At 37.0% G+C, this 15,577-nt stretch overlaps 1 protein-coding gene across 1 annotated transcript; it reads left to right on the top strand.

Annotated features, from left to right (window-relative positions):
* Positions 1 to 7,331: 7,331 nt before the first annotated feature.
* LOC132637213 (uncharacterized) lies at positions 7,332 to 7,805 on the top strand. The gene has a single exon (XM_060354336.1). It carries the CDS (start codon positions 7,332 to 7,334, stop codon positions 7,803 to 7,805), a length of 474 nt encoding a protein of 157 aa, XP_060210319.1.
* Positions 7,806 to 15,577: the final 7,772 nt, after the last annotated feature.

Below are 15,577 nucleotides of genomic sequence, written 5' to 3'. Positions count from 1 at the left end.
TTTGGAGAATATAAAAGGTTTGTATTAGTATATGTAGATGATATATTAGTATTTAGTAAAGATATTAAAGAACATTTAGGACACCTACAAACGGTATTTAGATTATTTGTAGAAAATGGGATAAGTAAAAACCACATAATATTGTTTAACATATAAGTAAAAACCACATAATATTGCTATTTTTCTTTCTACAAAAATTAAAACTTATATATTTAGAACTTATATATCTATTGAAACAAAAAATATAACCCCCCTATCCCATTTATATATATATAGGCATAATATATCCATGATCAAACATGTTTTGAAGCTATATCCCCACGCTCTAGCAGCTATATAGTATACATTATATACAGTTCACAATATATCACTATGGAAGAAGCACATGCATGGTTTTCTACCGTTGGGCTTGCTAGGGAGTAATTAACATTTTGCACGTTGTAGATCAGGTGAACATTTTTTTGCACGGATTGCCCTTCGTTTGGGGTGGTCTTTAAATTTTGCCCCTCAAATTTCTGGTCTTTAAATTTTGCCCTTCATATTTATGGTCTTTAAATTTTGCCCTTTGCTTGGAAAGATGAGCGAATACATGAAGTTCTAGGTTCGAACCCCCGCTCAGGCATAAAATAAAAAAATAATTTCGCAAGGCAGGACTGGGGGATTGTATGTCGGATCCAGCATACAATCTTTAAGAAAAAGTTAAAGTTATGCCGGATCCGGCATAACTAAAAGTCTGCCCCTCAAGGCAAAGTCTGCCCCCTCCGGCAGACTTTTAGTTAAACATAACTAAATAACTAAAAGTATGCCGGAGGGGGCATACAAAATTTAAACTTTGCCTTGTAAGACAAACTTTTAGTTATGCCTTAAGGAAAACTTACGCCTTATAGGGCATACTTTTAGTTATGTTTTATGGGCACACTTTTATTTAAGGCATTACTAAAGGTTTACCTTGAAAAGTTAAAAAAAAATACATATATATATGCTTCAAGGCAAAGTTTGCCCATAAGGCATAAGTATGCCCCCATCGGCATAAGTTTAGTAATTCCTGAACAAGTTTATGCCGATGGGGGCATACTTTTAATGGGCAAACTTCAAAATTTAAACTTTGCCTTATAAGGCAAACTTTTAGTTATGCCTTAAGGAAAACTTACGCCTTATGGGGCATACTTTTAGTTATGTTTTATGGGCACACTTTTAGTTAAGGCATTACTAAAGGTTTACCTTGAAAAGTTAAAAAAAAAATACATATATATGCTTCAAGGCAAAGTTTGCCCATAAGGCATAAGTATGCCCCCATCGGCATAAGTTTGGTAATTCCTGAACAAGTTTATGCCGATGGGGGCATACTTTTAATGGGCAAACTTTTATGCCGGATCCGGCATAAACTTGTGAAGGAATTATCAAAGTTATGCCGGAACTGACATACTTATGCCAAGTCTGCCCATAAGGCATAAGTATGCCAGGTCCGGCATAACTTTGCTAATTCCTTCACAAGTGTATGCCGATGGGGGCATGGCGAAATTTAAACTCTGCCTTGCGATTTTTTTTTAAAATTTTGACTGTGTGGGGGTTCGAACCTGAAACCCATGAAATTTAGCAAAGGGCAAAATTTAAAGATTTCAAATATGAGGGGCAAAATTTAAAGACCACCCCAAAAGAAGGGCAATTCGGCGAATTGCCCTCTGGTGAATAAGTTTAAAAAGTAACCTTATTTGAAGAATCATAGTAGTATAGATTTTCTGAAGATTGGACCGCATTTGTATGCCATTTTCTGCAAACCATATCATTCCTAACCAAATCATTGAATGTACCTTTTAGACGAATCATTTTGATATATGTCCTGAGTGATGCATGATTGCATTTAGCAACCGCTCTACTTTGCTATTTTACTATTAACACAACAACTCATTTACCGCTTTAATGGCCGAACAGTCCAACCTTTGAAACATACTACAGCCTTAGGTGGTGAAGAGCCGACATCGAGATGCCAAACCTTCTCATCGATGACATATTTACAACTTAAAAGACTAAACTGAGATAGAAAAATAGGACCCAAAAACAAAAACAAAAAAAAAACACACAATATAAAGAAATATTGGGGAAAAAATAATCTAAGGCGAAAGGAATATCCTTTTTATCTTTCTTAAAAGTAATTATGGAAGTGGTGGCTAGGGCTGTTCACGGTTTTGGTTAAAACCAAAATCAAATCGAAAATTTAACCAAACCGAATAAAAAAATCGACATTTGGTTTGGTTTGGTTTGATTTGATTTTAAATTTTAAAAACCGATAATATTTGGTTTGGTTATGGTTCTATTAAAAAATAACCGAATAAATAACCGAACCAAACCGATAAATTATACACATAAATTTTATAATTATTTATATGTATAATATTAGTTTTTCATAAATAATTATAAATATTTTATACCTTTTAATCATTAATTTGATTTTTGATCCACTTATTTCACATGATTGTTTAAGACTCATGTTTTTAAGAATATGTCCAAGCTCATGTCTTTAAGTCTTTTAACTCTTTTAAGTGTTAAGTGTAAACCTACTAACAGAAGTTCACGTTAGAATCTAATGTTTTTAACTTAAATTTTTAACCTTTCTTTGTCAGTCATTTGATTTTAGATTGTTTCTTCTTCTTTTTTTCGAATTTATACCTTTCTTTTTTCTTGTTTGAATGAGTCCTAAACTTCTAATATTTTTCATATGAAAAGTTAGGGGTTGTAGATTTGGAGGTTCCTATAGAAGATACTTCAGTAACATCAGCATTTGCTGTAACTCAAGTACATGGTAATGCCCTAATACTTCTTCCGTGGGTAATCCTCCTAAAAAGCAGAAAAGAACAACTCTTTGTAATCGAGACCCTAGCCTTGGGGATAATGATAGAAAAATATCTGAAGTTTGGGATCTTTACACAAATATTTTTAATAAAATGGGAGAATTGAGGGCAAAATGCAAGTACTGCCCCAAAGTTTGGGATCATTACACAAAGTTTTTTTATTTCATATATTTTCATTTTAATTTTAGGTAGTCTTTATGTTTAATTAATATGTATGTTTGTAAACAACAATTAAAAGCTCCTATGCTCTACTTTATTTTCAGGTATGTGTATTAAGATGACAAAAATGGTGCAGCCACTACTAAGTTAGTTTTTAGCTCTATATGTAATAGTTTAGCAACTTTGGGTAACTTGAGTACTACACTATCACTAATAGTGAAAATGTTTCTATGATGTATGTTTCACCTTAAACTATAAATAAAATTTATCATTTGAACAAAAAAAAAAAGACATGTCCTTTTCAACTTTTTAATGTTTTATTGATAAGTCTCATGGCTGCTAGCCATAAACCGAAAAATCAAACCAAACCGAACCAAACCAACAATAACCAAACCGGTGGTTATTATTTTATTTGGTTTGGTTATGGTTTTAATCAATAACCGATCCAAACTGAACCATGAACACCCCTAGTGGTGGCTTATAATTAAACTCCTTGGATTGCTGACTCAACTAGCTACGCCGATGTGATTTTTTTTATTTTTTATTGAAGAACTTATTAGGTAGTGGAAGAAAATTCATGTCACGGAAAGCATACACATATATTGGCTTTTTTAACTTTTATGATGCTACTGAGTAAAAGCGGAGTCAAATTTTTAAGTTATGGTTCTAAATTTTAGAACGACGACTTCAAGTATTAATAATTGAGTTCTAAAATTTAATATGGGACTATAATACTTTTGGTCTCCCAATTTGTGGATAAAATCTAATTATTTTGATCCTTCTTATATCTGACTCAACATTTAACCTTCAGTTACTTAAAATGTGTGTATTTGATCCCTTTATACAGGAGATATATTTAAATTTGGATTAGTTTTAAAAGTATAATACCCTCAAATCTGTACCAATAGTATAACTTTAACATGATACATGAATATTCACCAGCAAATAGATGAAAAGGTCATTTCAAGTGATTGAAGGTTAGATGTAATTAGCCAAATACCACAAGGATTAAAATTAAAACTAATCAATAACCAAGGACCAAAATTATTATTAACCTACTTAATACTTATACATATTTAATTAACTTTTCAACATAAATACACTGTTTAAGCAAAAATTATTAAATTCAATCGAACTCATATCGGGGCCTTTAGCTCTGCTCCCGCTAATAAGTTGAAAATTCATCAATTAATTTATAGTTGTAGGCTTGTAGCTTTTTACTAACGCGTATAGAACTAGTGGCTTGGAAACGAGGTGCCACCGCAAGACCAAGCTCATATACCTCACTATCCACCAAACAATATTTTGAATATTGCTATTTGCCCAATTAATTGTTAAGTATTATATTAGGTTATTTATTTATTTATTTTTCTTCAATCCGAATAAATAATGCCATAGAAAAAGGAAAATCAGATAAGGTTTGGCATATTCGTGTGTTCCCATTTCCCCGCCGACATTTCATGACTAACTTGATAAATAAAACAATCCCCCCCCCCACCCCCCACCCCCCACGCCCCACACACACAAAAAAAAAATATATATATATATATATATATATATATATAGGAACACCACCTCAGAAAAATATTAAGATAAACAAAGATCTGTATTTCAGTCAAATTAGAATGTATTTGTTAATAATGTAAATGTGTAATGCTTTGCTTAGAATTATTTTTAACTACATTGGATCAAACCTGATTCTTCTTTTTTGGCATTAATTAGTCTTGATTAGGCCAAAATTTAATTGATCACATATTTAATTATTGACTAAAATTATATTTTGATAATCGTCTATTTTTTTAAAATAAAATGATATGAAAAATTATTTATAATTTATTCAAAGCATGAAGCAATAAATAATAATCTAAAATAGGTGATTTAGTTTAACAAGAAAAATTATGCACCAGTCTCAACCAAGTTAAAGTTGTCTATATGGCTCCGCACTTCACTAATTAAGCTTGCTTCATATATATCCTCATCATACGAAAAATAAAAGTGACAAACAACAACAATAATAGAAGTTCTCTAACTAGACTAAAGCATATCATCAATTAGTAGATATCACCTAATCCTGATTTTCTAAAATTAAATTGATTACATAATTAATACTTGACTAAATTATACTTTGGTAATCGTCTATTTTTAAAAATAAAATTATATGGACATTATTTATAATTTATCCAAAACATGAAGCTAGAAATAATAATCTATCTCATTTAATTTAACAACAACAATTACGCATCAATCCCAAACAAATTGGGATCGACTATATAACTCCCCACTTCACCAATTAAGCTTACTTCATATATATCCTCATCGTACTAAAAAACACAAAAGTGACAAACAAGTCAACAACAACAATAGAAGTTCTCTAACTAGGCTAAAACATATCATCAATTAGTAGATGTCAACAATATGGATGTTTTTCTCCCATCCTATGTTTAGCTAAGTTAGCATTAATGCCAAGGACTTATAGATTTTTCGAGACAATTTTTCTTTCATGTGATTTTAGGTCTATTCGGTCCAATTTTAACATTTTCACTTGTTGTTGTTCCACACTTACGGACCGATGAATTTGTAGGTCAACGTAGAACATGTTCAAACAATCTCATATGACTTTCTCGTATTTCATCTTCAATACGTGCTACTTGTACCTTCTGATTAGTGTGGTCATCTCTAATCTTATTTAATCTAATATGACCGGACGTCCCATCTTAATATCCATATCTCTACAACACTCATAAGCCATTTCATTTAAATAAGGAAAAAATGGAAGAAGATGATATAATATTGGGCAATTCGCAGAATTGCCCTTCTTTTGGGGTGGTCTTTAAATTTTGCCCCTCATATTTGAAATCTTTAAATTTTGCCCTTCGGCTAAAACTCATGGGTTCCAGGTTCGAACCCCCACACAGTCAAAATTTTTTTAAAAAATCGCAAGGCAGAGTTTAAATTTCGCTATGCCCCCACCGGCATATACTTGTGAAGGAATTATCAAATTTATGCCGGACCCGGCATACTCATGTCTTATGGGCAGACTTGGCATAAGTATGCCCCCACCGGCATAAACTTGTTAAGGAATTACCAAGTTATGCCGGACCCGGCATACTTATGCCAAGTCTGCCCATAAGGCATGAGTATGCCGGGTCCGGTAAAAATTTGGCAATTCCTTAACAAGTGTATGTCGGGTCCGGCATACACGCGACCCAAACCTTGCCTTGCAATTTTTTTTTTAATTTATGCTTGAGCGGGGGTTCGAACTCAGAACCTCATGATTTCTATGTGAACGCTCAGAGTTGCAATGCGAAGGACAAAAATTAAAGACCAGCAATATGAGGGGCATAATTTAAAGACCACAAATATGAAGGGCAAAATTTAAAGACCACCCCAAAAGAAGGGCAATCCACTCAAACAAATGTATTATATCAGTAGTTCTCTTTCCTGCCAACCCATATCCACCTTACCCGCGCCAACTAGTTGAAAGATTTTAGTTCTGACTTAATATAACAAAACAGGTTTTATTTCTGACTTGATATAACAAAACTCTACTTTAATAGACTAAACATTTGACCAGAATTTTATTACTAGTACTTAACGTTATGCAAATGTACCACTTGATAATTATCATTACTCAAGGTTAGCCCAACTTGCATTTTATGGTCATGAAAAGTTTTGTCAAATGGTTGTAGGCTGTCCTAAGACCTTTATTCTTTTTAAAATTTCTACTAACTATGCGATGTTTGATTCACTAACTGTTGGATTCACGCCATAAGAATCCAAGAAAAGCATTTCTTATCAAAAAAAATTCTATTACTTAAGCTCGAAATTACCATTAAGGTTGGAAAAATCTCATCGTCCTTTTGGGGTTAAAATACTAAAAGAATTAGTTTACAAATTAAATTAGGTATAATTCCTTGGAACTTTTTGGATTTGACATTGTTTATTATTCGGTGATAGATTATGTAAATATTAATTAGAATATTTTGTAGTCTACTAGTTTAGGTTAGAAATATTTTGTATATTGTGTAATCTCCTATTTTAGGTTTGAATATTATTCTCCTATTTTGTATATAAACCAATTCAAGTAATGAAAGGATTCAAGGAAAATATTTCCTACATGGTATCAGATTAGGGTTCTTTCTTCTTCCTCCTTCCGCTATGCCCTAATCCCTATTTTTCCTCCACTAAGCCGTCGCCCCCCCCCCCCCCCCCCCTTCTCCTCTTTTTCCCATGGCCGACGCACCTACCACCCCGGCTAAGCCCACGTTCCACCCGGCCCTCGCGGTCTCCAATATCTAGAATCACATCTCTGTTACTCTTGAGATGGAAAACTCACAATACGGTACATGGGCAGAGCTTTTCAAAATTCATGCTCGTTCTCACAAGGTCCTTTATCACATCATTCCTCCACCCAAAGGTAAGGAGAAGCCGGCTCCCAAAACTGATGAGGAAGTTGAATTATGGACCACCATTGACGCTGCCGTGCTTCAATGGATTTATTCGACAATTTCGAATGATCTGTTAAACACTATCATCGAACCAGACGCTACTGTCATGGACGCTTGGGATCGCTTGCGTGGTATCTTTCAAGATCATCAAACTTCTCGTGCGGTGACTTTTGAACAAGAATTCACGACGACTCGTATGGAGGATTTTCCCAATGCCTCCGCCTATTGTCAACGTCTCAAGAGCCTTGTCGATCAACTGAAAAACTTCGGGGCTCCAGTGACGAATAGCGGCCTTGTCCTTCAACTGGTCTCGGGTCTCACTGAAGCCTACAAAGGGGTTGGGACATAAATTCGCCATGCAAAGCCGCTCCCCCCATTCACTGAGGCTCGGTTTTCCCTTGTTTTGGAAGAACGTGAACTTGCGGCTATGGTGTCTCACGGGTCTGGTTCGGCTATGGTGGCCTCGGTCGACGACGCACCACTCCCCTTGGACAACACAAACTCACGCCGAGGGAAATCAAAAAATTCCCGCGGCCAAAATTCTGGAACTAGCCGTAAGGGGGGCTCGGGCCCCAGCAAAGTCACCGGTGGCCGCGGTAATTCTGGCCAAAGCAGCGGCGGTCAGCAGCAGTTTGGCCACTGGCAATGGGTCCCCCAGCCCCGCTGGGCAGCTCCTCCCCCCTGCCCGTACCTGATAGCCTCTTGGGCTCGTCTGCCGCCAGTCCCGCCACGGCAGCGGGGTATTTTGGGCCCTCCTCCAGCTCAGCAGCTCTACACGGCGGCAGTGGCTTCTCCCGAGTCGTATGTTCCAACCGACATTGAGTCCGCAATGCACACAATGTCCTTAAACCCGCCCGATCAAAATTGGTTCATGGACACCGGGGCCACTTCTCATATGACATCCTTGGACGGTAATATCTCGTCTTATTTTAATTTGAGCAATCAAAATAATGGTATTGTTGTGGGAAATGGTCATTCGATTCCAATTCGTGGTTGTGGTCATACTAGTTTGCCTCCCCCAAACCCCCCTTTATCCTTATCAAATGTCTTACATGCTCCTAAACTCATTAAAAATTTAATCTCAGTCCGGAAGTTTACTACTGATAATTCATTGTCTGTTGATTTTGATCCATATGGGTTTTCTGTGAAGGATTTTCAGACGGGGATGCCACTAATGCGGTGTGATAGTCGGGGAGATCTTTATCCGGTCACCACCATCAAATATCCAACCACCACTCCATCAACCTTTGCGGCGTTGTCCTCTCCTTTTTGGCAGGCTCGCTTGGGTCATCCGGGAAATTCTATCTTAGATTGTCTTAGGGTTAATAAAAGCATTGAATGTAATAAATCTAGTCTTTCTAGTATTTGTCGTTCTTGCGTTCTTGGTAAACACATTAAGTTGCCGTTTGATTCTTCTATTTCCGAAACTTTGATGACATTTGATATTATTCATAGTGATTTGTGGACCTCTCCCGTGTTAAGTTCATTGGGTCATCGATATTATGTTCTGTTTATGGATGATTTTTCGAAAATTTTATGGACTTTTCCTTTGGCTAAGAAATCCGATGTTTATCCGAAATTCTTAGCTTTAAAAACCCACATTCATACCCAATTTGAACATCATATTAAAAATGTCCAATGTGATAATGGGAGGGAATATGATAATGGTCAATTCGGGAAATTTTGTGAGTCTAATGGGATGTCATTTCGTCTTTCTTGTCCACATACGTCTTCACAAAATGGGAAAGCCGAAAGAAAAATCCGTTCTATCAATAATATCACTCGGACTCTTCTTGCTCATGCTTCTCTCCCCTCTTCGTTCTGGCATCACGCCTTACAAATGGCAACATATCTTCTTAATATTTTACCAAGTAAATTATAAGGTCACGTTTCTCCTCTTCAAGTGCTATACCAAAGAAAGCCATCTTACTCTCATCTTCGGGTTTTTGGGTGTTTATGCTATCCACTCTTTTCTTCTCTGACTATCCACAAATTGCAAGCCCGGTCTACACCGTGTGTCTTTTTGGGGTATCCTACGAATCACAGAGGGTATAAGTGTTATGATTTATCATCCCATAAAATCATTATTTCTCGTCACGTGATTTTTGATGAGAATGTCTTTGTCACACCCCAATTTCACTAGGGTGTGATGGGCACCCGACCCCATATCCGGAGCCGAGCGAACCCACAGATTCTTATTACACACATAATTTCTTTAGACGCTGAAAATCAGATAAAAGTAAAATACATATTAAGCTTTTGAAATCCATCTTTTATCGTTCTCAATTTTAGGCAAAGTCCGTAATTATATAAAATTTACTACATAACACAGAATGACATATCGGCTTATGGAGCCGCTTACAAACTGATAACCAATACCCACGACTCTGTCTGCAAAGTCTCTAACATAAATTCAGAATTTATAACATACATATACAAACTCTGACTCGGCAACACTCCGGGAGCAAATGGAGCCTGCCAACTCCGCTGGAACATCTTCTGTAATAACTTCAACTCATCTGGTGGTACCTGCGCGGCATGAAACGCAGCCCCCGAAGAAAAGGGGGTCAGTACGGAATATGTACTGAGTATGTAAAGCACAAGGTACAATAAACAGAATCATAATCAGGTCCAGAAATCCAGAAAATATAACAGATGAAAACATATCGAAATCAGAGGTACCGAAGTATAACAGACAGTATCATGATCGGGATCGGGAGTACAGACGTACAACAGAAGGAATCATAATCAGAGTCAGAAGTACAGAAAGTAAGTACAATAACCGGAATATCAAAGTGCTTACTCATAAAGCAGAGATAATGCATGTCAAAACATATGCCATATCCGGTCCCCATTATGGGACTCGGTGAACAGACGTGGTCGCCACCCCGACACTGGCGCCACAACACATCATACTCCGGATTAGGAAATAGCTCTGTAACATATCATATCATATCAGAGTGTGCACATATCATAGCATATCAGATGGCCATATCATATCATATCATATCATATCATATCATAGCATATCAGAATAAGTGTACATGGCACAACATACTCCACAACCCATGTACACTTATACCTGCCCCCTCACATCAAGGCACGGCGAACAATGCAGTGGAATACGCGTGATAACATATCCTGGCCCGGGCTCAGTGAAGGAAACATTGAGACATCCACGAGTGGAGTAGTGAGAAACTTATGCATCATAAAATATTTACAAAGACTCGACAGAATAATCCGAATGATAGGTCATTTAAGAAAGAAATCAGACGATAGTCATAGCACGTACCTTTCGGATGTCGCGGGGGGTTATATCAAATTAAAGCTTTTGGGATTGTTTAAACATATCAAAATATAAACATTTACAGAATCTCTATAGCATAACTCAGACGACAAATCACATAAAAGAGATTGAACGGTAGTCATAGCGTATGCCTTTCGGATATCACAATAGCATATGTCAAAATAAGCTTTCTGAAATCATTTTCATGTTTCAAAATATATTATGGGACTTAACAAAATGAGTCAATCGAATGTCATATAGTAGTTAGAAGAGTAACCAAGAGTTTTCCTTTGAATTGTTTTTCCAAAATAAGTCAAACGGAACAAATCAGAAAAATCCGGGAAAGTGGGCCCACCTCGGGTCAAATGAGGTGGCGCACATAATTTACGTATGTTACACTTCATAACGTTACCCGTGAGAGTTCTAAGGTAGTCGGGTCCTATTTGTGCAAGTTCTAGACATTTAGGCACCTTTTCTAACTATTCATAACATATTCAATTCAATTCTACTGAATGAAAAAGGGGCAAATTCGAACGTAGATTCCGAAGAGTAGAGTCATCCCCGAGGCTCGTATCAAAGCCTATCATACCTAGGACATGCCAAGAGAAGGAAAGGTAAAGCTTTACATACCTTATTCGACTTTTATGCTTGTCCAAATTCAAATCCCGTTTCGCCCAAAATCTACAATTGGTCACATTTACCAAATATTAATCATAAGGCTTTAAGAATTCAACCTTAACCAATACTTGTCTACAGAAATTTGGGCAGCATCTCCCCTATACATAAAACATCCCCGAGATTCTAACTCGGCCAAAATATCAACAACCATACCAACAACAATACCAATAGCATCAACAATCGCTACAAAACACATTCTAGCATAAATAGTCTTCTTTCCAACATAGTGCGACAACTTCCAATCTAACTTCACACTTCCAAACTAATATCAACGTTTTGATATTCATATACTAATTTAAGATCATTCAAATACAATTCGAAAGTATTTCATATCATTCTACAAAATATGCAAAAATTCCACCAAAATCCACAATTCACCCGAAAACTCCTCAAGGCGCAACAATAACAATGACAACACATTTTCTTTCCTTCCAAATTCACAAACTACACCAATAATTCACACTAACAACATTATCTTCCTACAATTATAAGAAACCATACTAATATCATGTTAACTTCTTCCATAATCCGCAAATGATTACAACTTTATTTCAAGCCATTAAATCTCCATTTAACAACATAAAATCCACAACACAACAACAATCAAAATACTAAATAAAATTAGCTCACCATACCCAACCAAAACAGCCCCCTATACGGCTACCACATCAACACCGACAAACGAATTTATATCGCTATTTCTTCTGTTCTAATCCGTTAAATCTTTAAATAAACTTGTTAATAATGAAAAAGAACCTTCATATTACCTTAAGTAGGCAGCCACCACGTCATCACTCTCCTCTTTTGTTGATTTTTAGCTCAAATTGAAGACAACGCGACGTACAACACTTTTCTCTTCATGGGCTTCGGAATTCGGGGCTCGGATTTTGATCAAAATTGGGTTTTCTTCTCCAAGGCCCTTTTTTCTCTATCTCTCCAGAATTTTCTGGTTGTTACAGGTCTTAAAATGAGGAGAAAGACCTGAAATTTCATTTAAAAGGGTGTGGGTAATGGACCTAACCCGGTTGGGCCCGAGTTGGGCCTAGCCCACTGACCTTTCTTACTTTAAACGTCCATATCTCCTTATCCCACGTCTCCTGTGAACCCACGACCTATGGTTGGAAAACTAATTCAATTATCTACAACTTTTATTTCTTGGAATTTTTCCAAATTCCAAACTTATAATACCGTTTTTGCCCCTCAAAGTCAGGTCACCCGAAAACGTTTTCTTAAAAATATTCGTTTGGAGGGTTTCCACTTTGATTTGGCCCAAGGGTCCTTCATGAGTTGTGTTTAACTTTACATATGTGATTCATATGACTTTTCAAATGTTCCAAAAATATCTCTCTGTGTGGGCCCCACCTTAGCAAATAATCTGACGTTCAAAAATACGGGATATAACAGTCTTCCCCTTTTCCAATTTCCATTCTCCCACTTCTATTACTTATGAGTTTTTGGACGATGGAATTTCCCCATTGTGGTTGCATCACTTGGCTTCATCTACCCCCCTCCCACCGTGACCCAGCCCGCTGCCCAATCCCCTCCCACCCTCACCCAGCTCGCTGCCCCTCTCCCCTCCGCTGGCAGTCCCCTCCCACCGTCACCCCAGCCTCCCCCTTCTACCAATCCTTCCCAATGGTGACCCGCAGATGGTATTTTTAAGCCAAAACGCACGTTTAACTTGAATACCATGGTTATGAAATCCCCTCTCCCTCGTAACCCTGTGACCGCCCTTCGCGACCTGAATTGGAAAATGGCTATGGATGATGAATTTGATGCTCTTATTAAAAATAAGACGTGGGAATTGGTGTCCCGTCCACCTAATGTGAATGTTATTCGTTCTATGCGGATTTTCACTCATAAAGAAAAATCTAATGGTGACTTTGAGAGGCATAAAGCCCGTCTTGTAGGTGATGGTAAGACTCAGCAGGTTCGCATTGATTGTGGTGAGACCTTCAGTCCAGTGGTCAAGCCGGCTACGATCCGTACCGTTCTCAATCTTTCCCTATCAAAGAAGCAGCCTATTCATCAGCTAGATGTCAAGAATGCTTTTTTACACGGTGAGCTCAAGGAAACCGTGTATATGCATCAACCTCTGGGTTTCAGAGATCCCACTCATCCGGATTATGTATGTTTACTCCGTAAGTCCTTATATAGGCTTAAGCAGGCCCCGAGAGCATGGTACAAGCGTTTTGCAGATTATGTCTCTTCTCTTGGTTTTTCAAACAGCAGATCTGACAATTCTTTGTTCATCTACAAAAAGGGGTCCGATATGGCATACATGCTACTTTATGTTGATGATATTATTCTTACTGCTTCCTCAGATTCTCTCCGATGCTCTATTATGGCTCTCCTTGCCTCGGAATTTGCTATGAAGGATCTGGGTCTTTTGAATTATTTTCTTGGCATTCATGTCACTCGACATAAGGATGGCATGTTTCTTTCGCAACGCAAGTATGTCGAAGAAATCATTGATCGAGCTGGGATGTCTTCTTGTAAGGCTACTTCTACTCCTGTTGATACTAAACGGAAGGTGAGCGGCACATCGGGTGCTCCTTATGATGACCCAACTCACTATCGCAGTCTCGCAGGTGCCCTTCAGTATCTTACTTTCACGAGGCCGGATATCTCTTATGTTGTTCAACAGGTATGCTTACACATGCATGTACCGCGACAGGTTCATATGCATGCACTTAAGCGTATCATCCGTTAAATTCAGGGTACACTTGACTATGGTTTGCATCTTTATCCGTCCTCAGTTATGGACCTTCTTTCCTACACTGATGCGGATTGGGGGGATGCCCTGACACACGTCGGTCAACGTCTGGTTATTGTGTCTTTCTTGGGGATAACTTGATATCGTGGTCTTCGAAATGCCAACCTACCCTCTCTCGTTCGAGCGCTGAGGCGGAGTATAGGGGGGTTGCTAATGTTGTCTCCGAGTCCTGCTGGCTTCGCAATCTTCTGTTGGAATTACATTGTCCTATTTATAAGGCTACCATGGTATATTGTGACAATGTGAGTGTCATTTATCTTTCGGGAAATCCGGTGCAACATCAACGCACCAAACACATTGAAATGGACATTCACTTTGTTCGTGAGAAGGTTGCGCGCGGACAGGTTCGTGTCCTTCATGTTCCTTCCCGCTATCAGGTTGCCGATATTTTCACCAAGGAACTACCACAGGTCTTATTTGAAGATTTTCGGGACAGTCTCAGCGTTCGTAAACCTCCCGTTTCGACTGCGGGGGTGTGATAGATTATGTAAATATTAATTAGAATATTTTGTAGTCTACTAGTTTAGGTTAGAAATATTTTGTATATTGTGTAATCTCCTATTTTAGGTTAGAATATTATTCTCCTATTTTGTATATAAACCAATTCAAGTAATGAAAGGATTCAAGGAAAATATTTCCTACATTCGGTGCATGTTAGTAAGAACTAATTTTGATTCTAATTAATTTTATAGACGAAGTCAAAATTTAAAGTTTATGAGTTCAGAATTCTAGCCCCTTTTAATTATTGGGTTCTAAATAATAATTTATGCACATTAAATAAATATTTTAAGACAAATACTCCATATGTTTCAATTTAATTGTCTTAATTTAACTTGACATGGAATTTAGCATATCAAGAGGACTTATGAATCTTAAACTAAAGATGTGTACAGTGTATCAAAATACTCTTTGAATATTGTGATCTCAAATATGACATATAGGATGTCCGAGTGTGAAGAGTTACTATTTGGACAAACAAATTAAAACGAAAAAAATAATATTTAGATCAAAATTACTATATTCGACTATACCGTGCCTTTGATCTCTAGCTCCTCCTCATTATCCTCCTAAATCTTAGATAGTTTAATCCCCGAACTATATGCACCAAGTAAATTAGTACCGATTGGTGCTGTATAATAAGAATTGAAAAATACCTTATTATTCTGTGGCCACAAAAATCTTACTGCAATTTTGTCATGCACTAATTTTTTTTTTTTGTTATTGTAGAAAAGATCTTTTTTATTCTTATTGAATATCAAGAAAATCCTAACTACCACGTGAGTAATGCGTGGCACCAAATCACTACCTACCTAGCCGACTTGACAAAGAATCTTTCCTTCTTTTCTCCTTCTTTTTCCTTTTTTAACACAACTAAACATGA

This window comes from Lycium barbarum, chromosome 4 (assembly GCF_019175385.1).
Source record: "Lycium barbarum isolate Lr01 chromosome 4, ASM1917538v2, whole genome shotgun sequence".
NCBI lineage: Eukaryota > Viridiplantae > Streptophyta > Magnoliopsida > Solanales > Solanaceae > Lycium > Lycium barbarum.
Note: the sequence above shows the minus strand (reverse complement) of the source record. Positions and strands in the feature narration are given on the sequence as shown.

Bases quoted from the DNA above. Each gene is read 5' to 3' on its own strand.
- LOC132637213 (XM_060354336.1), top strand. From the start codon at position 7,332: ATGGAAAACTCACAATACGGTACATGGGCAGAGCTTTTCAAAATTCAT.